The sequence below is a fragment of the Melospiza melodia genome, chromosome 2 (genome assembly GCF_035770615.1).
Source record: "Melospiza melodia melodia isolate bMelMel2 chromosome 2, bMelMel2.pri, whole genome shotgun sequence".
In the NCBI taxonomy this organism is placed as follows: domain Eukaryota; kingdom Metazoa; phylum Chordata; class Aves; order Passeriformes; family Passerellidae; genus Melospiza; species Melospiza melodia.
The window spans coordinates 143749438-143770616 of NC_086195.1; the positions used below are offsets into that span (position 1 = coordinate 143749438).

The 21179-nt window shown below is 47.4% G+C and overlaps 1 protein-coding gene and 1 long non-coding RNA gene across 2 annotated transcripts in view; one reads left to right on the plus strand and one right to left on the minus strand.

Moving 5' to 3' along the window:
• C2CD3 (C2 domain containing 3 centriole elongation regulator) overlaps positions 1–21179 on the plus strand; it is a 36624-nt gene that overhangs the window by 10215 nt on the left and 5230 nt on the right. Inside the window, 20 exon segments of the mRNA XM_063150276.1 lie at positions 59–181; positions 926–1363; positions 1622–1773; positions 3055–3298; positions 3949–4132; positions 5487–5667; positions 6656–6828; positions 7993–8113; positions 9267–9535; positions 9895–9984; positions 11028–11639; positions 12485–12805; positions 13667–13805; positions 14462–14526; positions 15103–15308; positions 16017–16117; positions 17017–17229; positions 17937–18145; positions 18907–19972; positions 20611–20713. Of these exon segments, the coding sequence (XP_063006346.1) occupies positions 59–181; positions 926–1363; positions 1622–1773; positions 3055–3298; positions 3949–4132; positions 5487–5667; positions 6656–6828; positions 7993–8113; positions 9267–9535; positions 9895–9984; positions 11028–11639; positions 12485–12805; positions 13667–13805; positions 14462–14526; positions 15103–15308; positions 16017–16117; positions 17017–17229; positions 17937–18145; positions 18907–19972; positions 20611–20713 (5010 nt within the window).
• Positions 12611–18060, minus strand: LOC134414959 (uncharacterized). Its single transcript, XR_010026891.1, has 3 exons — positions 17925–18060; positions 14826–17134; positions 12611–12744 (listed from the first exon to the last, which is right to left on the minus strand). It is a non-coding gene; the product is annotated as an uncharacterized LOC134414959 (long non-coding RNA).

Genomic DNA, 21179 nt, shown 5'->3' on the forward strand with positions numbered 1-21179 from the left:
CCAAAATTCTTTAGCTCTGATAGAAATCATGCAAAACTAACTCTTTACCTACCCTCAGGCTGTGGCCATTGGCTCAGCAGCGCTTCAGCTCCGCAGGGTGATTGAGGCTGAGCAGCTCAGTGTCAGCTGGGACGTACCTGTGGAAAAAGATGGAGAGCACACACAAGTTGGGCCCCTAAAGGTATGTGTTTTACCATCTCTGCCTTGAATTGTTGCTAATTTTGACTGCACACTCTTATTTCTAACTCCTCTTTTCTCTCTTTGTTTCATTTTACCAGTTCTCAGATACAAATGTTTGCAAGACCAGTATAAAATAACATTAACCCTTTTTTATTCTTAGCGTTTTGGGGAAATATTTTGAAACTCCTGCATGTCTAGGAATGTTGTCATTAAGCTGGGACTTGAATACAGAAACCACTCCACAGGCAAATCTTGAGTGGCACATACTCAGGGCTTGGAGCTTTGGCTCCTTCACATGTGGCAAGAGCTGAGGTCTCTCCTGCCATGGAGGTCTGGTCCTCTTTGCCCTTGTCACTTCAGGAATTTTCTTCTCCAGACACAGTTTCTGCCAGTTTGCTCAGCTTCTGAATGAGAAGCACTAACAGTTTGAAGGATTTGACAGTTCTGAGGATAAACAGCTCTCTGTATTAGCAGGTGAAGGGTTAAGAGTGGGGTGAGGTTTAAGGTCCCTTCCAACCCAGACCATTCAATAATTCATCTGTAATTGTATGGTTTTGCACTCCGGCGTGGATTTTGTTTCTTAAAACTACGTGTAGTTTATTTTACAAGAAAAGCTGTAGCTTGCAACCACCATAATGCCTTGGGTGAGTTCTGGAGCCAAAGGTGTGATGTGTTTTCCTGAGTTTGTGTGGCATGCCTTGTTTCTGGATGTGGCACACCTGGCCAGCTGTGCTTTGCCTTGCAGGTGTCCCTGCAGCTCGTGGCCAGCGCCGCTGCCAGGTCAGCCACAGCCGGGCACCCAGCCCCAGCTCCCCAGCTGAGAGGGGCCCAGCTGGGCCTGCAGGAGCCCAGCAGGAGGGGTGGAAGTGCAGGAATCCCTCCCTGCTCCACCAGGAGCCCCGAGGAGTGCCGGGGGCCGGGAGCGGGCGGCAGGGACATCGCGCAGCCGCTGTGCCCTGTGCCAGTCCGGGATGAGGTGGCACACATCCCCCCAGCTGAGGAGCAGGGCTTGCTGCTGCACGTGCTCCTGATGGTGCCTGATGGAAAGGACTTCATGGCTGAAGGCTCTGGCCTCCCCAGTTCCTGCAATGTGTATCTGAACTGCAAACTGCTCAGCAGTGAGGAGGCAACGAGATCCGCTGTCGTCTGGGGCACGAGACAGCCTGCCTTCAATTTTTGTCAGGCAAGTGACATGTTCTCCATTTCCCACTGATGGAAGTGTGGTATTCCCCACTGACAACACATTTCCTAGTTAAATTACTTTTTTGGTACGTAGAAACATCTCTGCTTGGCTCTGTTGAATGCACATTTGATTTTTAACTTCTGTCTCTAAAAAGTACAATTCTGTAGACTGGAATAAAGTAGATTTACCAGAATGCTCTGTACTTAGCCAATATTTTCCAGTGAATTCTGTGCACTAATTCTGCTTTAAACCTTTCAGGTGATGCCTTTTTCATTGACCTCCAAACGCTTGGAGCGGCTGAAGAACAATGTCATGATCATTGAAGCATGGAACAAGCTGGGAAGCCCTGGCTCTGACAAATTGCTGGGATTAGTGAAACTCCCTCTGCATCAGTTTTACATCTCGTTCAAGTAAATTTGGTTTTTTCCCCATTTTTTATTGGGTTGGGAAATATCCTAGCTGAAGCTTAGAGAAAGAAGTAGGTGATGGTGTGTGGAGGTTTTGTGGGAGGGTTCTTAGTTACACTCCATAGCAAAAGGCATTTTTGCCCCACCAAGCTTCATGTAGCCCTTTCCTGCACTGAGCAGGGTGTGAGTTACACTGTCCTTGTCCAGAAGTACAGATAGAGTGTGACAAATAAAGTCACTGAGGTGCCTCAGGGTTGGTGCCTGCTTAACCTGTGGTCCTATGATGGAATAAAACTAGAAGTCAGAGTGACTACACAGGAGAATGAAGTGTGGCTTCCCATCAGTAATTTTCCAATATTGTGACTGGGTTTGCCCTAATTATGTTCTGCAGGGATCCCATAGAGATGCTGTCAGTTTGCACAGCCTGGGTGTCAAAAAGTCTCCAAAACCTTCCTATTTTAATTGTGTTCTTTGTTCTTTTTGAGTTTAATCTATTGGCTTCTTGTTCAATTAAGTAATATACCTGCTTAAAACAGTTAAATTCTTGGAAATACTGGACAGAAGAAATTCTTCCTAATGCAAAGGATTTATTCCTTTTATTTTGGTCAGAGCTGGTGGCATGTGGAAACCAGGTGGTGCTGGAGCTGACTGGCCACTACTTTGTTAGTTATTATTGTGTCATTTGTATCATTTTTTTAGTAAGCCACTGCAGTTTATTTGTGTGTATCTTACAATCCCAGAATGGTTGGCTTGGGAGGGACCTTAAAACCCATCCAGTGGCACTGGCACCTTCCACTCAACCGCGTTGCTCCAAGCCCCATCCAACCTGGCCTTGAATAACTTCAGTGTATGATTGCAGATTTTTAGGGTTTCTTTCTAGGTATCTTTCTAGGTATTTTTTTTGGGTATCCACTAGGTATCTTTCTAGGAGGCTGTCACTGTTCCCTCTTTTCTTCCATGCCCAAAGGTGCATAACTATAATCATAAAAATATCATATGGCTACAGGGTGTTAATGAGAGTCTTGTTCCCATTCATCCCTTTGTTCACAGGTCTCTAGGCTGGTTGGTAGGTTTTGGGAAATTGTCCTTTGTCCTTGCTGGAAATAACTTCTTGCACCCAGCAGCTCATGGGTGAGTGAAGGTGGGATGTGAGACAAATTTCAGAGGAACAGAGATAGACTGGTTTTTATCAGCATTGAAAATCCCATCTAAAACATGTTCTGTGTGATGCTGTTCCTACTCAGATGGCTCATGCTGGGGCTTTTTTGTTTGTTTGTCCTGCAGGGATCCCCGGGTTTCCCATCTGCTCCTGCAGGCTCAGTACCCGGTGGTGGCCGTGGATGGCCTCGTGCCCGTGGTGGACGTTTTCACGGGCAGCACTCGCGGCAGCCTGAGGGTCACCCTGGCCATGGGATCAGCTGAGCAGATCGTGGCCCTGCAGAGACTCAAATCTGAGGAGGGAATGGTGCCCCCAGTCGCACAACGTCCTCCTCACTCCCTGGACCATCTGGCTACACAACCCACACTGGTATTTACTCTTCAGTATACCCCATTCTTGCTGTTAAGGATATGTCAAAAGGGTTTTACCAGTAGGTTCATTAACAAATGAACGATCCCCAGTCTCTTCTTGGAGCTGTAGCCAATTTTGTTATATTCTGCAGATTGTACACAGAATTATATTGTTTATACTCTTTTTTTTACCAGCTTGATCTCACCAGTCTTGACTTTATGCCGTTTTTATTGCCTTGCATGTCCACTGTTTCTATCTTCACAAGTCCAGTAAAAACAAAAACAGCCAGCAAATTATAGAAAGTCCTAATTCTCACTGCCTTATTGTGGGGGTTTTGCCACTACCTTGAAGTTGGATAGCTGGGAACTTTTATGTATGTGCTTTGCAGGAAAGGAAAAAAAATTCTTTCAGACTTTCAATGTTTCTGTAAACTTTATGAGGAAAATGGTAGATAATTTCCCTGTCCCCCATCTCAGGCTTCTTAAATCCTTATCACATCTAATTGTTTAGATTGGAAAAGGCCTCTATGCTCATTGAATCCAACCACTAACCCAGCCCTGCTAAGGCCACAATTAAACCATGTCCCCAAATGTTACATTCGCGTGGCTTTTAAGTACCTCCAGGGATGACTCAACCACTTTCATGTGGCTTCCCCTTTTTTTTGTTAGCAGTTGGACCCAGGAGGGGAACACCTGATGGAGCACGTGTTTGAGATCCACGTGGAGAGTGTGAAGGGACTCACTCCCCTGCAGTCCACAGTCTGGGGAGAGGCTGACTGCTACATCCAGTACTATTTCCCTGTTCAGGAGGCTGGCTGTGGTGCACTGCAAGGACCTGGACTGCATGAGGATGGTAAGTTTGTTTTATAATTTTCCCTTATTTAGAGCATTGCTTTAATTAAATATCATTTAGTCGTGTTCCCTCTGCCTAAGTAAGAGGGGGACATGTTTTTCTGAGCTTTCAAGCATGAACGCTTATTTTCTTGGAAAAACTGGGGTTGGGCTGTGTCACTGGACTCAAAGCCTTGTTTGACTGAGGCTGGTGGCAAGTTCCCAGTGGGAAAAAGAGACCTCATTCCAAATCTCTTCACATGGTACCTTCTCTTAAAGGGTTAAAGGTGCTAGAGGGCTGTGCCTGCTAGTGCAACAAAGGTGCAGGAATGGGTCTGCAGGGAATAGGGAGATAGTACACAGTGAAATTCAGCAAGGGCTTTACATGCACAAGCCTTTCAGGGTGCTTGTTTTGCTCTCCACAACTCCCTGACAGGTGAGTGCAGCCAGGTGGGGATCAGGCTCTGCTGCCAGGCAGCAAGGGACAGGACAAGAGGAAACGGCCCCAGGTCATGCTGAGGGAGGCTTAAGTTGAATATCAGGGAAAACATCTTCATCAGCAGGGTTATCGAGCCCTGGCACAGCTGGCCAGGTGAGTGGTGGAGTCACCATCCCTGGAAATGTTCAGGAAGTGTTTGGATGTGGCACTTGGGTATGTGGTTTACTGGGTGGCCATGGCAGGGCTGGGTTAATAGCTGGATTTGATGATCTTAGAGGCCTTTTCCAAACATAACAATTCTGTGATTTTCATGGATACACCAACAGAAGAGTTGCTTGGTTTGGATCACTAGGATTGAGAGAATGGTTTAGATGGGAAGGGACCTTAAGTCCCATCCATTCACACCCCCTGCCATGGCAAGGACACCTTCCACTGTCCCAGGCTGTTCCAAGCCCTGTCTGACCTGGCCTTGGACACTTCCAGGGATCCAGGGGCAACCACAGCTGCTCTGGCAACCTGTGCCAGGGCCTCACCTTCCTATTGGGAGGAATTTCTTCCCAATATACAATCTAAATCCACCATTTTTCAGATTATAAAAGAATATTTAAATAATTGTAATTGTAGGAAAGAACATAGTGTTGTGTGCTTTGCATCACCACTGAAAAAAAATGACATTCAGTAAAATGGTTCCATAGTAAGTGCTGTGGGATTTCTGTACTGCCTCTTTAGCTGTAGTTCCCAGGCTGTGGCTCACAGGGTCCTGGGGCTGCATGGATTGCTTGTAACAGCTTTGTGAAGTGAAGCTCAGAAGAGCAAACCTTGTCCCAGGAGGATTTCATTCCCTGTCCATGGGTCCTACCTCCTGAATTATTACAAGCAGGAAAAGATGGAAAGCTGCAATTCCAACCATTTTTAACCAGTTCTGCTTGACTTCCAGGCATCACATTAAAGCCATTTAGAACAGCTACCACCTTGTGTGTCCCTGATCCCATCTTTAATGATGAACATCATCATTCCCTGTTGGTTCCTGCTGATGTCCCAGTCCAGAGGCTCCTGGTCAGTGCATTTATGTCACCAGGAGCAGCAGGAGGCGGAATCCAGTTTGAAGTCTGGTGCAGGTACAGAACAATGTCCTATTATTTGTAGATAGCACAGCAATACTGATAGAGGTACATCTGATCTTGAAAAATCTCTGGCTCTGGAGTGGATATTTTTAATAATAGATAGAAAAAAGGTAAAATCATCAACATTTAGTGATGACTATCTGCACTTAAAACCTGTGAGCCTTACTCCCCACCAAGAGTCCTAATTACTCCTTTTTATAACTTAAAAAGTGTGTGTTAATAGTTTGCTTTCTTCCATCTTTTAGTCAGCACAACAATCCAAAAGTAGTTTAAATGCTTGACGCATCTAAATTTTACTTAATTGCACCCTGAAAGTATAATTTCATTGTGCTGGATTTGCACTTCTTCCTCATACAAATCATTGAGTACAAGAGAAATAATAAAAGTGTTTTGTAAATTCAAAATGCTTCTTTGGCTACTGAAGATAATTATTAGTAATGGAGAGCAGAAGCCATGAAGACAAATAGCTTTGGAAAAGATAATAATCTGTTCATTCTGCAGTAAACAAGTCAGGCTTTTTAAAATTTGCAAAGTCACATAAGAATTACTCTGAGCTGTTCGTAAGATACAGTGCCAGAATTTGTTTTAGGATGAAGCTGAAGCCAAGTAATGCACTAAGAAAAAGGTTTAGAGTAATTTTTTTATATTCACAATCTGGTACCTCAAATCTGTTCTGCAAGAGAGGTATTTTCATTTATTACTGAGAAGTGAAAGCAGAGAATATTTGGCGCCAGATCCTTCTCTCGTTTTTCTTTGGGATGCCAACTTTTAGTGGAGTTCTTGCTTGTTGACTTGTTAGGACTAGTGCAAGTATGTATTTGTAGCATTATCTGCTTAAGCACTTAATGATTCTTTTCTTCAGTGGAAATACATTTATTTTTCTCCCGTAGCTGGGGAGGCTAATTAAGCTTTGAAGACACTCAGAGTTGACTTCTGTACAGTTTGAGAGAAATGTTGATGCTGGTTTTTTGTGTCCTACTAGGTATTATTACCCAAATGTCAGAGACCAGCTGGTTGCCAAAGGGGCCCTGCCTTTGTCACGGCTCTGTGCCATGGTGACTCTGCAGCACCGCGAAGAAATAGGGATTCAAACTTTTAACCTTCCCTTGGTCCCCCGGAGTGATTCCTCAGAGGAATTTCATCTGCAGTCTTCAGGTGAGCAAGGCTTGTGGGTTTTCCCTTCAGGTGGTAAAGCCAGGTTCAATTGAGGAAACATCTGAGCAGCACAACAGTATTTGATGGTGTGTTAGCAAAGGACAAAGGAAATGGCCTCAAGTTGTGCCAAGGTGATTTAGCTTTGATATTAGGGAAAATTTCTTCCCCCAGTGGGCTGGCCAGTCCTGGCACAGGCTGCTCCAGGCCATGGTGGAATCCCCATCCCTGGTAGGATTTAACAGGTGTGTGGATGTGGCACTTAGGGACAGGTAGCTATGGGAGTGCTGGAGGAATGATTTAGCTCTATGATTTTATGGGTCTTTCCCAGCCAAAGCAGTTTTGATTCTGTTTAAAGTTCTGTCGAATTCTATAAAAGTCTGTTTGCCTCCAGGGCAAATAAAAATATGGATTTGCGTTGGCAATTGAAACCAACCAGGAGTGGTATTCCTCCCAGCTTTCACTAACACCATAATGAGTAAAAAATTAGTGATTAAACAGGGGAAACCCTCAAACGTTCAAAAAATTCAGTCAGCCCCCAGGCTTGTAGTGCTTGGGGTTGGCCACAGGAGGGCACCACTCCGGCCTCGTTGCCTGCAATGCTGTGGCGCGGCCAGAGGAGGGTGATACAGCGGCCTCGTAGCCTGCAGTACCAGGGCGTGGCCACAGGAGGGCGACACTGCGGCTTCACAGCCTGCAGTACTGTGGCGTGGCCACAGGAGGGCGACACTGCGTGCCCCGTCTTGTACGTCTATGGTTTGTCCACAGGAGGGCGGCACTGCCAGCCTTGTCTTGCAGTACTGCTGTTTGGCCACAGGAGGGCGACACTGCAGGCCTGGTCTTGCAGTGCTGTTGTTTGTCCACAGGAGGGCGACACTCTGGCCTTGACTTGCACTTGCAGTGTTGCTCTTTGTCCACAGGAGTGCGACACTGCGGGACCCGGCTTGCAGTGCTGCGCTTGGGCCACAGGAGGGCGACACTGCCGCCCAGCTGAAGCGCAGCCTCTTGCCCTGCCAGTCTCAGTGGTTTGTGGAGTTATCCTATCAGAAAAATACTCATTAATGGAGTAGGTTTTGTGTTAATAGATATAGCTGAATATTGAGCGTGTTGCATGTACGTGCATTATGGGCTGAGCATTTCTTTCTTTCCTTTCTTTCATTAATCCAGGTTTGCTGGATGTGAGTGTGAGGTATCAGCGATCCCTGAAAACAGCAGAAAGAGAAACTGCTCAAGCTGTTTCTCTTTCTGTACAAATACATAGGGCAGCTGGTTTGCAGGCAGCAGCCAGGTAAGGCCCCATTCAAAAAGAACCACTTTTCACTTAAAACAGCCTTATCTGGAGGCAGCAGGCTGAGGCATGGGATTAGATCAAATTCTTACTGGCCAGTTTTCCATCTGCAGGGACCAAGATTCCAAGTAGGTCCTGCTCTAAAGTGAAAATAACTTTATAAAGACCATCAGCAGCTATTTTGCTCCCTGAAGCTGCAGTACAGGGTGGTAGCATTTGTTCTGTAGAAGGATGCAGGTTGAAAGGGCATGTTTTCCTACATTTCCACTTTTTTTTTTTACACCAATGGCTGATGTAAAAATTGGCTAATATAAGATGGTACCTATTTGGGCATTGGTTCTGCTGTTGCTGATGCTGTTTAAAAGCTAGCTGGGGTTGTTTTATTGCATTTCACTGTGAAAACCTCAATAAACTGACTAGGAAATGAAACATGTTCCTTCCCACCTTAAGGCTTCTGCTGCCACTGCGTGGTATCAGCTAGACTTAGTTCCAGAATATGTGATTTTCCAGAGTCAGGAAAGGGCTAGAGTAGAGGGAGTCAGTTCCACAAGAGAAGGATGGCTCCTGGCATTCCAGAGCCATGGCCTGACCCTTTCTCAGTGTTGCTGTGAGACCCTGGTCCATCCTAACTGAAAGGTGAGGATCACTATTGTATGGTGCTTGGAGAAGTCAAGGGAATGGAATGACCTCAGACCCGTCATCCTTCAGGTGTATGACCTGAGTAGTACCTGGGTCTGGTTTATTGTAAATTACTCCATTTGCTAGTTTTATCTCCTTTTTCTGGTCAATTTTGGTCTGTAAAAATAATCTGGCCTGACCTTTGGACCTTTCTTTCTGGAGCTGGTTCTCAGGGAAGTTTTTCTACAGTACAGTGAATCCTTAAAGGTGCTGAGTACCTTCTCAACCACAAATAAGAGCAAGCCACCAGTGATGAATGCATGAGTTCCTCTCACCATTTCATATCTGTCCCTAGTATGTTCAGAGGAAAAGGAAAGGTGCAAATGCTATGCGGCCAGAGCCCGCGTGAATTTTGCCTTAGAACCTTCGCTGTTAGTCCCATCTGTTCTCCTGTGTTTAAGCATGTTGGCTGCTAGATTCCTCATTCGTTATCTGCATTCTCTTCCCTCTTTTCCTCTCCCCGCCTGGGCTGCAGGGCAGTGGCCCGGAGGAGCCCCTCAGTGCGGTGCCACGCAGGGACGGGGGTGAACGCCTACGTGTGCGCGCTGCCGTCCTTCCTGCCGCCGGCGCGGGCGCGCCGCACGCGGGCCGTGCCCTGCTCCTTCTGCCCCGAGTTCGGGCAGCGCCTGCGCTTCCTCTGCCAGCTCGTCACCCACAACAGCACCGGGGAAGCCTCTTCTCTGGGGGAGCTCTTGCAGTCTGGCAGTGTTTTTTTCTCCATCTACCATCAGAGCACCAAGTCAGGTAAGGACAGCGGGGGCAAGGATTGAATACTGCTGCAGAGATCCCCTTAATTTTAGTGAATTTAAAAAAATACTCACAGAATAATGGAATAGTTTGGGCTGGGACTTGAACCACCTCCCCCTGCAATGAGCAAGGCCATCTTCCAGCAGGTCAGGTTGCTCAGAGCCCTCTGCAGGAAACTCTGCAGTTGTAATAGATGTAATTATCTGAATTGTCTTTGGGAGAGACTGTTCCCCTTGTGCAAAGAGTTTTTGAACCTCCCAGTGATGAAGCTCACCTCTTACAGCTGTCCTCCAGTCAATCACTTCTAAACCTTCCCTGCCAGTTGGGCGTATTAACAAAATCATTTTATTTTCCAGCCACTGGCAAACTGGCTGACAGAACATCCAGAGATTATCTTCTTGGGACAGTCACGATCCCCACCAGAGACCTGCTGACAAGGAGATCAGGTGACACAGCAGTGCTGTGCTGCTGACATTCTGTGTAAATGCTACTGCAATTCCTTAAAACAATTTCCATTCCTTTTTCGGGGGGCTTGTTTTGGTTTTGGGGGGAGTTTCTGGGTTTTTTAGACAAAATTTTCTCAGATGTTCCCCATGTCTTCAGTAAAAATCCGGTATTAGGAAAGTCACATAAAGGTTGTTTGAAAACTTGTTTTCAGGGTGTAGGATGTTTAGTGGCTGAATGAATATTCTGGGGGTACTATGAAGAAATTTAACTCCGTGCCAGCTGAAGCCAGCATCTGAAATCCTTAGGGCTTTATTCAGTGCTGCTTATTTTCTAGATAGAAAGTCCAAAAAGGATGACAGGTCCATGAGTTGCAGTGTTTAGTGCAGGACCAGTGACTCTTTTTAAAATGTCAAAGCCGCAAACAAAAGTCTTAGATAATTAGGAAGTAGCAGGATTTAATATTTTTGTTGTTTTTTGGGGTTTTTTAAACAGTCTACAAAGTATCTCAATGGTCCTTTTGAGTCCATTCTACTTTAGACGATTCTGTGAAATTTCTGTGAAAAAATTATTCACATATCTGTCCCCTAATGATCTTTTTTATCTAGTATTAGTTTGGGATTATTATACCCTATAATAACAATGTTTTTATTATTTGCCTTGGTTACTTCTGATTTAATTTCAGTGAAGTTCTCATTTTCTCCAGCCCAAAATTTTGAGGTTGTGTTTAATGGGAAGAGAGTCGGAAATAAATGAGAGCACATAATTTTATAATTGGGTATCCCAGGGATATAGTGTTATTGTAAGATGGATGTTGTTAATGAAGTGAAAATCCTTTGGGATCAGAACTGCTGCTGAGGTTTTTAGAAGGCCAGGAACTTGTTGCCATTTCAGATTAGAAATCATTTATTAAAATTCCAAACAAGAACTAAGCCCTAGGTTTATTTGGCATTCTGGTCCTTGGTTGGTGACCAGAGGGGTGACTGTTCCTCAGTGGCATTTTTGGGAAGCTGGGACAAGTCTAACAGGCCCTGTCCTCCCGCAGGTGTTTCAGGCTGGTTCCCAGTGACCCTCTCCGAGGCGCCGCTGTCCCCACAGTGCTCCAACGCCCTGCAGGCCGTTGTGGGAGGGCTGGAGCTCTCGGTGGCCTTTGCCCAGCAGGGTGACAGGGAGCGCGTCCTGGAGGCCGCCCGGCTCCTGGGCTGGAGCAGCGAGGAGCCGCACGGGGACGGCAGCGAGGACTGGGAGCAGAGCGCCGGCCCGGTGTCCGTGACCGTCTCCACGCCACGGCTGTGGCTGCCCCTGCACTGCGTGCTGCTGGCCGGGCAGGCTCACCTGCACGAGAGCACCCGCTGCTACCTCAGGTACAGACTGTACGACCAGGAGCCCACCTGCACGTGGCTGCGGCGGCCAGAACTGAGCGACGACATGGAGAGCGTCACGGTGAGCTTCAGGAAACCCAGCAAGGTGACCCTCAGGAGGAGCCAGGGGCTGCTGTGGTTCTTCAGGGAGGAGAAGTTGGAAATCCAGGTGTGGTGGGCCTATGGTAAGGACAATGAGGCGGAAAGACCCCTGGACACAGATCGTCTCATTGGATCTGCCTACGTCGACCTGGCAGCGTTGGCAGAGGAATCCAGGAGAACGCTGAGTGTCAGTGGTGAGTCCCTGAAACTCAGGGTCACATCCCATTCCTCCCTGCTGGCAATTTAATGTGCTTCCTTCCCTAGTCCCTTGAAACAAAATGTTCATGGGTTTTTATCGTGCACAGAGTCCCAGGGTGGTCAGGGTTGGAATGGATCTCTGGAGATCACCAGTCCCTCCCCCTGCCCAGGCAGGGTCACCTGCAGCAGGTGCCACAGCAGCACATCCACGTGGGTTTGGGATGTCCCCAGAGATGGAGACTGCAGGCCCTCCCTGGGCAGCTGTTCCAGGGCTCTGCCCCCTCCATGAGGTGGAACTTGTGTTTTAGTTTATGGCTTCTGTCATCTACATGGTACTCATCAGCTTTGTGGACTGATAGGCTTTTCTTTTAGGTACACTACAAGAGTTAAAACAAATTTTTATGCAGGGTATATGTTGTGTTCTCCATATGCGTATCTAAAATTATGCAGAGTCGCTGTTCCCAGGGCTCTCAGGAAGCTGATGTGCCCTAATCTGAGTGACTGGGGGAAAATGAAGGTGTACCAAATTTGGGGGATTGGTCATGGTCTTTAATGTTTCCAGGCTTGTGCTTCTGGGTGACACTCACATAGAAATTACACTGGGAATCAAAATTCATTCTGCTGGGCTTGTGTGAGGTCTCTGCAGGAATGAGCTGCAGCAGCTGCTCTCCAGGCTCCTGCTGTTCCCGTGGCTCAGTTCCTGGCTGTCTGTGCCCTCTCCTGCAGGTGTTTACCCCCTGTTCAGGTGCAATGCTGCAGACCTGGCAGGAGCTGTGGCAGCTCTCTGAGCTCCTGCTGTTCCCGTGGCTCAGTTCCTGGCTGTCTGTGCCCTCTCCTGCAGGTGTTTACCCCCTGTTCAGGTGCAATGCTGCAGACCTGGCAGGAGCCGCCGTGCGCGTCCACGTCAGCGTCGCTCCCAGTGCCCCTGCCCTGCCCAGAGCTCCCTGTGCTGAGCAGGGCAGCAGCAGCAGCAGCAGCAGCGAAGGTGGAGGCACAGGGGACAGCCCTGCTCGGGGCCAGCAGCTCTCTGACAAACAGCAGGTGGATGTTGAAGGTTCAGGGATCACCAATGGCCAGCCACAGGAAGAGGACATGGTGTTTCTGGAAAACACAGTTGCTGTCAATATCCTTGTGGAGAGAGCAATGCATCTAAGTTTAAAAGGTAACACCTCACACATACACTCCCTTTTCTCTCTTTCCTGCCTTTCTTTTCTCTTTCTTTGTTTTCTGATTCTTTGTTTCCCTCTGAGATCTGTTCCTGCTCCAGCACAGTGAATGGCAGGGAGGGATTTTTAACTTGGCTTCGTGGTGTTGCAGCCCCGATCACTGTGTAAGTACAGGGGAAGCAGGAGGCTGAACTACACAGCCTGTCCTCCTGAATAAACTCCAAAATATAAATAACTTAATGCTGCCTGTTAGAGATGACAGCCAAATTCTGTATTAGGCACTGTCTGAATAGCTGAACTCCAGGTTAAGCACTGACTGAATAACTGAACGCCAAGATGCCCCTGTCACAGACTCCTGCAAATTAGGACATAATAAATTTGTAAAGCTGTCTCACTGTACTCAGCTTTTCTTCCCCTGACAACACAGCTAAGAGTCAAATGCAAGCCATGATTTAAGGGTATGTAATTCTAAAAGAATCTGAGCCCTGTAGATGCATTTTTATAATCATTCTAGAATCTTCTGGAATCCATAGTCTTTGAAAAACTGGTGCAATTTTGTTATTGCAAAGTTTTTGATGATATAAAGCAGAAATATTTATATATTTTTGTCTTGCAGCATGGAGAGTAGCTCAAGCACTGGAACAGGGTCCTCAGGAGCCGGGTTGTATTCCTAGCTTTACTTCTGACTTCTTATATGACCTTGGACAAATGAATTTTCTGTTTCTGCCTTGAATATGCCTGTTTCTAGTTTGATTTCTTTGCCAGCTGTGTGATCTTAATTGCTGAACTGCCTTTAGGTTTTGTTGTTGTTGTCGTTATTAATGAAAAAATCTGTATTTCATTCTGTGTAATTTCAGGAAGTCCCCTGACAGAGCGTGAGGTGGCAGCCCCCAGCAGCTGCGTGTCCTTTGCTGTGGCTGGGGCAGAGGCTCCAGTCACCACGCCAGTGGTGGGAAATACAGACTCACCAGTCTGGGACTTCCAGCAGCAGGCAAGGTGAGAGATGGGGTTCACACTCCACATCTGGCAGCCAGGCAGGTGTGGAAAAGACATGAGGTTTGGGGGTTTTTAGCTCAGACCTGGATATCTGAGCCTAAATGAAAAAAGATTAATTGACTGCTTCAAGGAACCTCAGCAGATCAAGTCATACATGGCAGTATTCAGGAATTAACCTGTGTGATCCAATCTAGTGTCTCCTCCAGTGTTTTAAATCTGAGCCCCTTCAAAGAACCTAAAAACTGTTCTACATTTAACACTTCATTTTTACATGTGTTTATTTTTTATTTCCAGCACTGAACTTCTAACATTACAGCTTTGCACCATAAGCCCCAGTGCTTTGCTGTCACTGTGTTATCAAATCATGAAATAAACTGTTTCTATATTTCTGTTCCCTCACAATTTCTTTGTCCTATCTTTTAAATGTACAGCAAGAGTGAGGAGAGGGAAATAGTTGTTGAATAAGCAGAAGCCCAGACTATGTAGAGATGTGTTACATTGAGGCTCAGTAATTTGGGGTTTGTTTTGTTCCTGTCCCCATCAGTACAGAAGGAAACTGGTTTGTCTGGGTAGATAAAATGGCACTGACAACCTCAGAAGCATTTTACTGCTTTTTCCTGCTTTGCATGAAATATTATGGTTTTTATTCCTAACAGATTATCCAAAGAGCTTCTCCTAGATCCACAGCAAACCTTGGTCTTCAAAGTATGGCATAAAGCAGGTAAAGTTTGTGGTGCAGTACTAAGAGGAGTGTGTTTTCTGCATCCCCTTCCTTAGGGTCCTTGTATTTCATGCAAGGAAAAGAAATTCTATTAAGTGAATAGGGTAGTAGAATTGTAATGCCATCTTTTGCCCTGTACAAGAAGAATGCTAGAGATAAATACCTGTTCATTTCCGGGCCCTTGGCATCCTCCTGTCCCCCATTAATCATCTTGCAAGATTTAGTTCATCTGTATTCTCTCTGGTTTTATTGTAACAGTGCTTTAGAGGTTGGATTTTCCTGCTGAAAGAAATTCTTACCTGCTTCCTTCTCGTGCTGTTTGGTTTTGCTTCCAGAATAACCTTCCTGTGTACGCAGAGCACTGTGCGCTCACAGTGCTTCTCCTGCCCGTCCCTCTCCCTGCCCTGGGCTTTCTCTGCTCTGCAGGGACATTTTTAGCTGAACAAAACCCAGGTCATCCAGACAGTGTTCCCCTGTTGGACAGGATGTTGTGCGCCTCCGGGCCATGTTTCCAGGGCTGTGTTTTAGCGTTCCTGAAATGACTGATGTCAGTGTGCTCGTGTCCTTCCTCCCCAGAGTCGGAGCGCGTGATCGGGTTTGCGGCCGTGGATCTCTCCCCGCTGCTCTCGGGCTTCCAGCTGGTGTGTGGCTGGTACAACATCACCGACTTCAGCGGGCAGTGCCGGGGGCAGATCAAGGTGGCCGTGTCCCCTCTGCAGAGCATCAGCAGCCTGAGGGAGGAGCGGCAGGCCAGGGCCCGCGGCCAGCCGGAGAGCTCTGCCGTACGTTCCTCCATCTCCTGCCCCCTCACACCTCACTGCATTGCTGACACCCAGCACTCTGGGCTCCTGAGACAATTCACAGCGCCCTCATGGACCAGTCTGCTTAAAAACCACCTAATTCCTCAGGAATTCTGCTCCAGGTTTCCATGGTAGCTGCTGGCCAGTGCTAGTTACAGCACCTCAAGCAGGTCATGAGCATCCCCTTGGCTTCACTCTGTGGTTGCTTCATTTTCTTTAGGAGACTATTCTGTGCATTTGGATGTCTGGGAGCATGGCTTAGATCTGTTGGCTGCTTTGGGTGACAGCTGGTACCCAAAAACATACAGTAGATTCAACTTTTCGTTGGTTAGGAAACATCTGATTTGGCAAGAATCTGTTTTTCTGGGATATTTGCCTTTTTTACTGGGTTTTTCTCTATTCTCTAAACTCCCCGGATATGCTTTGGTGTGTTATAGACCTGTAAGGCAGCCTTTATCTTACTTTACATCACTTTACTCTCTGATAGCATGGAGAGAGTTAGCAAAAGTGTCTGAAATGAAAGTGTTGTGAAATAGTACTTTGGCTCAGTGCTGGGAAATCATTTGAAAATTTAAAGCTCTTTAGAAAGCCTGAGGTTTTGTTAGGATCAGCAGGGTAATACTTTGATTTCTCTTATTTTCTTATTGTGAAAGACTCACGCAGAGTGTTCCTTTTTCCTGTCCATCCCAGGTGAAGGTCAGCTTTCCAGCATGTCCCAGTAATTCTGCACACTTGTCCAAGCAGATGTTGAACTCCTTGTCAAAGGAAGTCAGCGTTCCTGCTCGAGAGCAGTAAGTCCTCAGGCAGAGAGGCTGACAACTTTTTGGTTATTTTCAGGTCTCAGAAATGCCTCTCTAAAGCAAATTGGCTCTACTGGAGAAATGGTACACCCTGTCAAAGTGTGCCCACTGTGTTTGGGCTTAAAAATTAGTGGGCATTGCCTTTCCCAGTGAGAAAGAGGTGCAGGAGGAAGCAGTCCTGGGACAGGTTCCTTTTGGCACAGCCCAGATGTTCTTTTTCTTGTCATTGATACTTCCTGATTTGCACCCTGGTACAGAAGGATTTATTTGCCATTGGTAAATGGTAAATAAATAAATCATAATTTATTTACCGTTGGTAAAAAGGTGCCCTTGTTAAAGCTGGCAGGTACTTTCTCCAGGCCCTGATAAGAATGAGGGTTGTGTCTGTATTTGGTTTTATTTTTAGTAAGTGTAAATTAGATAGAGTATTCCTGATGCCTCCCCTTTATTTTGCCCTAATTTCTGCCCATGACCAGTGAATGGCAGCTGGTGAAACGCTGCAATATTGCATGTTACAGGAGCAGGACTGTCAGACATCCTGCAGCAATTCCTGCTTTCTGTCCCTTCAGATGAGCCAGAGTGTCTTAGTTTATTATTTCTTTGTTTAGCCTGCAGAGATGATCCTCTTCCCATATGTGTCTTTGAAGTTTGGAGGGACTGGGTGCCACCTCTCTGGGCTCTGAACAACGGGCTTGGGAGCTGCCTGCCAGCCCCACTGTTACCTTGACTTTGGCATAAACCTGAGGCAGCAAATGCCATTCCTGTGCACATTTGGAGGAACTCGTTTCACCCATGGGTGGCTCTTTAGTGGATTTCAGGACACAGGCTGTTCTCAGGTGGCAGACTTTGCACAGTGAGGGGTTCCAGGCTGGATTTTGGGTTGTTTCCAGCAGGATGGGCCCCGCTGGCACACAGCCCCCCCGGCACGAGGAGCACATGCAGAACGTGCGCCGCTTCCACGAGTCCCTGCAGCGGGCAGAGGGGAGCCCACGGAGATTCCAGGGATCCCTGCAGCAGGAGGACAGGAATGGGAACGCGTGCCACACCACCCGGAGGGACACGGCACCGCTGGCCTCGCGCGCCGCGCTGCTCACCGCGCTCAGGTAACCCCTGTAACCCCTCACTGTGCTCAGGTAACCCCTGTAACCCCTCACTGTGCTCAGGTAACCCCTCACCGTGCTCAGGTAACCCCTCACCGTGCTCAGGTAACTCCTGTAACCCCTCACCGTGCTCAGGTAACCCCTGCAGTGCTCAGGTAACCCCTGTAACCCCTCACTGTGCTCAGGTAACTCCTGTAACCCCTCACTGTTCTCCTGACTGGATTCTAGGTTAAAATGAGGTATAAATTTCGAAGATTAGTGTTTATTATCTCTAGGAATACAGGAATGAAAGATACTTCCTGGGGTATTTCATCCCTACCACAAGCAATGTATCTCAGAATCCCTAGATCTTTTATACAAAGCAGTCCTTAGATTTTTATCAAGCTCAGCCACAAGTCAAGTAATATCCTTGACTTTATGACTTTTCTTGGAAGGTCATCTCAAATCCAACTCCTTTGATTAAGTAAGTTTAGAACTAGTTCTTTTTTTAGCTTCCAGCCCAGGTTTCACAGCCAAGTCAGGATTTGTTCTGGAGTGTTATCCTCTCACTTAGAGCACCCTCAACACTTGCCTACCGATCTGCTTTTTTTAAAAACCTTTAATCATTTATCTGCGTATTTACCTGTTGTTGGCTAGAATGACCCAGTTTAAACCCAGCTGCCGCAGGCTTATTTTCCCCCTCTGACCCAATTTCTTACCACTGCTTGCAGGAAGAACTTGAGTGAGCTGGATGAGGTTCAGAGGTACTTCAGTGAGAAGCTGACCAGGTCTTTTCCCGACTTCAGCACCTCCAGACCAGGCCATGAGGAGCGGGAGAGTGACCGTCAGGGCTCCATGGGCAGAGAAGGGGATCCCAAAGGCTGCCATCTCTTGGAAAAATCCAGTCAGTTGGTGTCCCAGGTCAGCAGCCTCATCAATGGTGAGTTGTTGCTGTGAGTAGCAAAGTGACAAGGAAATCCAATCCCTGCTGGTGCTTTTAAATAACTTACCAGAGCAGAGAATAAACTGGAGCCCAGAGCTACAGTTGCTGCCAGTTGGAAAGCTATTCCATGCTTTTCCTGCCCAGGCTTCCTGCAGGGAAGCAGCATTTCCAAGAGATGAAAGGTACATCCCTCTTATGCCAGAATTTACCATTCTTCTGCCACTTTGATCTTGTCTTTTTTTCCTGCTCTTTATTCTCCAAGGTTTTGCTCTTTCTATGTCCTTTCTCATCCTTAGCAATTGTTTTTACTGCTTTTTTTACGTGCTTTCCTCTACAGTCTGTTCCAGACTCTTCCTTCTCCCTTTCCAAATGTCCCCCAGTGTTCCCTTGGATCAGAACTTGCCTCAGAACAGTTGGTCACTTTACCTAACACTGGTGAATTCAATTCTCAGAGGATGCAAGCAGTGAACCGGATCTGCTCACCGGGGAGCAAAAATAAGTGATGTGGCTTTTTAAAGAATTTGTAAAAGTTCCCATTAATTTCATCCTGAATGCTTCTGTTTTTCCCTTAGCATTTCTGTTCTCCTGGCCTTGTCAGTGGGTGGCAGAGCAGAACAGGCTCACATGTTTGCAAGGCTATGCAGGTTCAGCTCCCAGCCATCCTTACACCTGGGACTTTGTGCCCAAACCCCACATAACTCAGACTTAAGCTGAATTGTTGCTCCATGCATTCACTGATGCTCTTTTCTGTTAAGCAGACTTGCAGACCATAACTAAGAACAGCAAGGCAGCTTCTGGGGAGCACCAGGAGAGCAGCAGGAAGCGGGGTGCCTGGGCTGTGCCCGGCTGGCAGCAGGGAGGAGGCAGCCCTGCAGCTCCTGAGGGCCAGCTGGAGGTGCCAGCTGTGCCCAGCGTTCCCAGGGACACGCAGCAGCCGTGCCCTGCCGGCAGAGCCGTGTTTGGGAGACACATGTTGCACCAGCTCCTCGGCCCCATTGTCCCTGAGGATGAGCATCCTTTTGGCCAGGAAAACGAAGGTGCTTTTGCCACCCAGCCTCACAGTGAGGAGGAGTATGAAGAAGATGTAATAGAACCACGAACTCTGAATGAAATTACCACCATGACAGACAGGACGAGCCCCTGGTCCAGCATCATCTCCGAAACAGGGCAGGGGGCTGAGCTGCAGCCGCTGGAGCCCAGGCCAGAAGGGCAGCATTCCATAGATGTGGGGTGTTTCCAGAGAGGGAACAGCAGCACCTTGTCCAGCATGCTGCAAGGGGACAGCCAGGGCCTGCTCAGCACCCTGAGCCCACCCGTGAGCCCCAGTGTGGGTGGGAACAGCCCCTGGGGAGCTGCAGGAGACCTCCAGGGCTTCCACAGCAGCACAGGAGCAGCAGCAGGAGACCTCCAGAGAGGGAACAGCAGCACAGGAACAGCAGCAGGAGACCTCCAGAGCTTCCACAGCAGCACAGGAGCAGCAGCAGGAGACCTCCAGGGCTTCCACAGCAGCACAGGAACAGCAGCAGGAGACTTCCAGACCATAAAGGAAAGTGTGGAGCTCCATGCAGGCTCCAAGGAGCTGCTGCCATCCCCAGCAGACATGGGTTTGAGCAATGAAAAAGGCACTGAGAGAGTGGAAGAGGAGGATGCTGAGGCTGTAAATGGGGATCATCGAGGCAAGGCAGGCAGTGGTTCTGATGAGAACTGTGCTCAGAGTGTATCAGCCCAAGCTGGCTCGGAAAGAAACAGTGAGAGCTTCCCTGATGACAGCAGTGAGGACGCAGTGGAAGGCTCAGAAAACCCCATCAAACAAAAAGTCACCTTGTATCCTTTACTGAAATGTTTTCTTAAACACTCTTGCATTCGGTGACTCTGCTGCTTAGTTAGAGTCTCCCTGGCCTCAGGACAGAGAAATGTGCTGTGTGAAACTCTTCCCTGGGAAATGAATCCAGGCTGGAGATCTGGGAGGGCGTTGAAGGACCCCATTACACTGTTTCACACACTGTAGTGATGACTTTCTTGAAACTTGCAGCCAACAAATTTTGTGATTTGTGAGAGTCACTTTATTTTGGGTAGTTCCCATGTCTTGTTGCATTTTCTCTCCGCGTTATTTTCCCCCATGTGTTAGAGCTCTTGTGTCTCTCCCGTATCAAAAGACACATGCTTTATTTTGCTTTTAAAATACTTCCTAATGTTTCTTGCACAAATTACAAATCTTGAATTGAGTGCTGGAATCTTTGCAGGATGAAGTCCTCTGCCAATTTGTGAGGTGTTGTTTTAAAGTGACTCAGTGTCCCATGCTCTGCAAGCCCAGGTGAGAGAACCAAGTGTTCAGAAGAGTGGAATATTGATCAAAACAAATGAAATTTACTGGGACCTGTTAACAGCTGAGGCTTTTTCCACACCTGGACCTCTGTGCAACTGCGTACTGCCAAAGGTTGTTCCTCAACAGCTGTGCTCAGATCTGATCCTGTGGTTGTTCCCAACTTCTTCCTTCCACCCCAGGAGATGGAAGCCTCCATGAGACTGCTCTGCACGTCTTCCCATCCTTCCTCACCTCCAAAAGTGAGTATGGGATGTCCTTGCCTTTATTGTCCAGCTTAGTCCATTCCTTGAAGCAGGAACAAAAGTTCTCCCTTCCTTTGCCTGCCAGCACTCAGCTTAGATGTGATGGCTTCCAGCAGTGTCAGGGGAATGTTCCTGACAGCTCTCCTCTCCGTGAGGATGGTTTTAACATCCATGGCTGTGTTCTCTGTGGTCCTTTATGCCTTTGTATCAACCAGCATGCTCAGGAAATGCTGCTCCATCAGGTCAGTGGGAGTGGCAGGTGCTCACTCTGCACTTCCTTGTGCTTTAGTGTGAGGTGACATGCCTGGTTCTGAGAGTTTTAACCTGTGATTGACAAACTTCAGATTATCTCTTTTAGATCAGGATGAAATGAGGGAGTTTGCAGCAGGAGGGGGTTTCTGGAGAGGGATCTTGTGGTGGTTCTGTGACCCAGGGAGCAGTAGAATGGCTTGAGTGGTTGTTC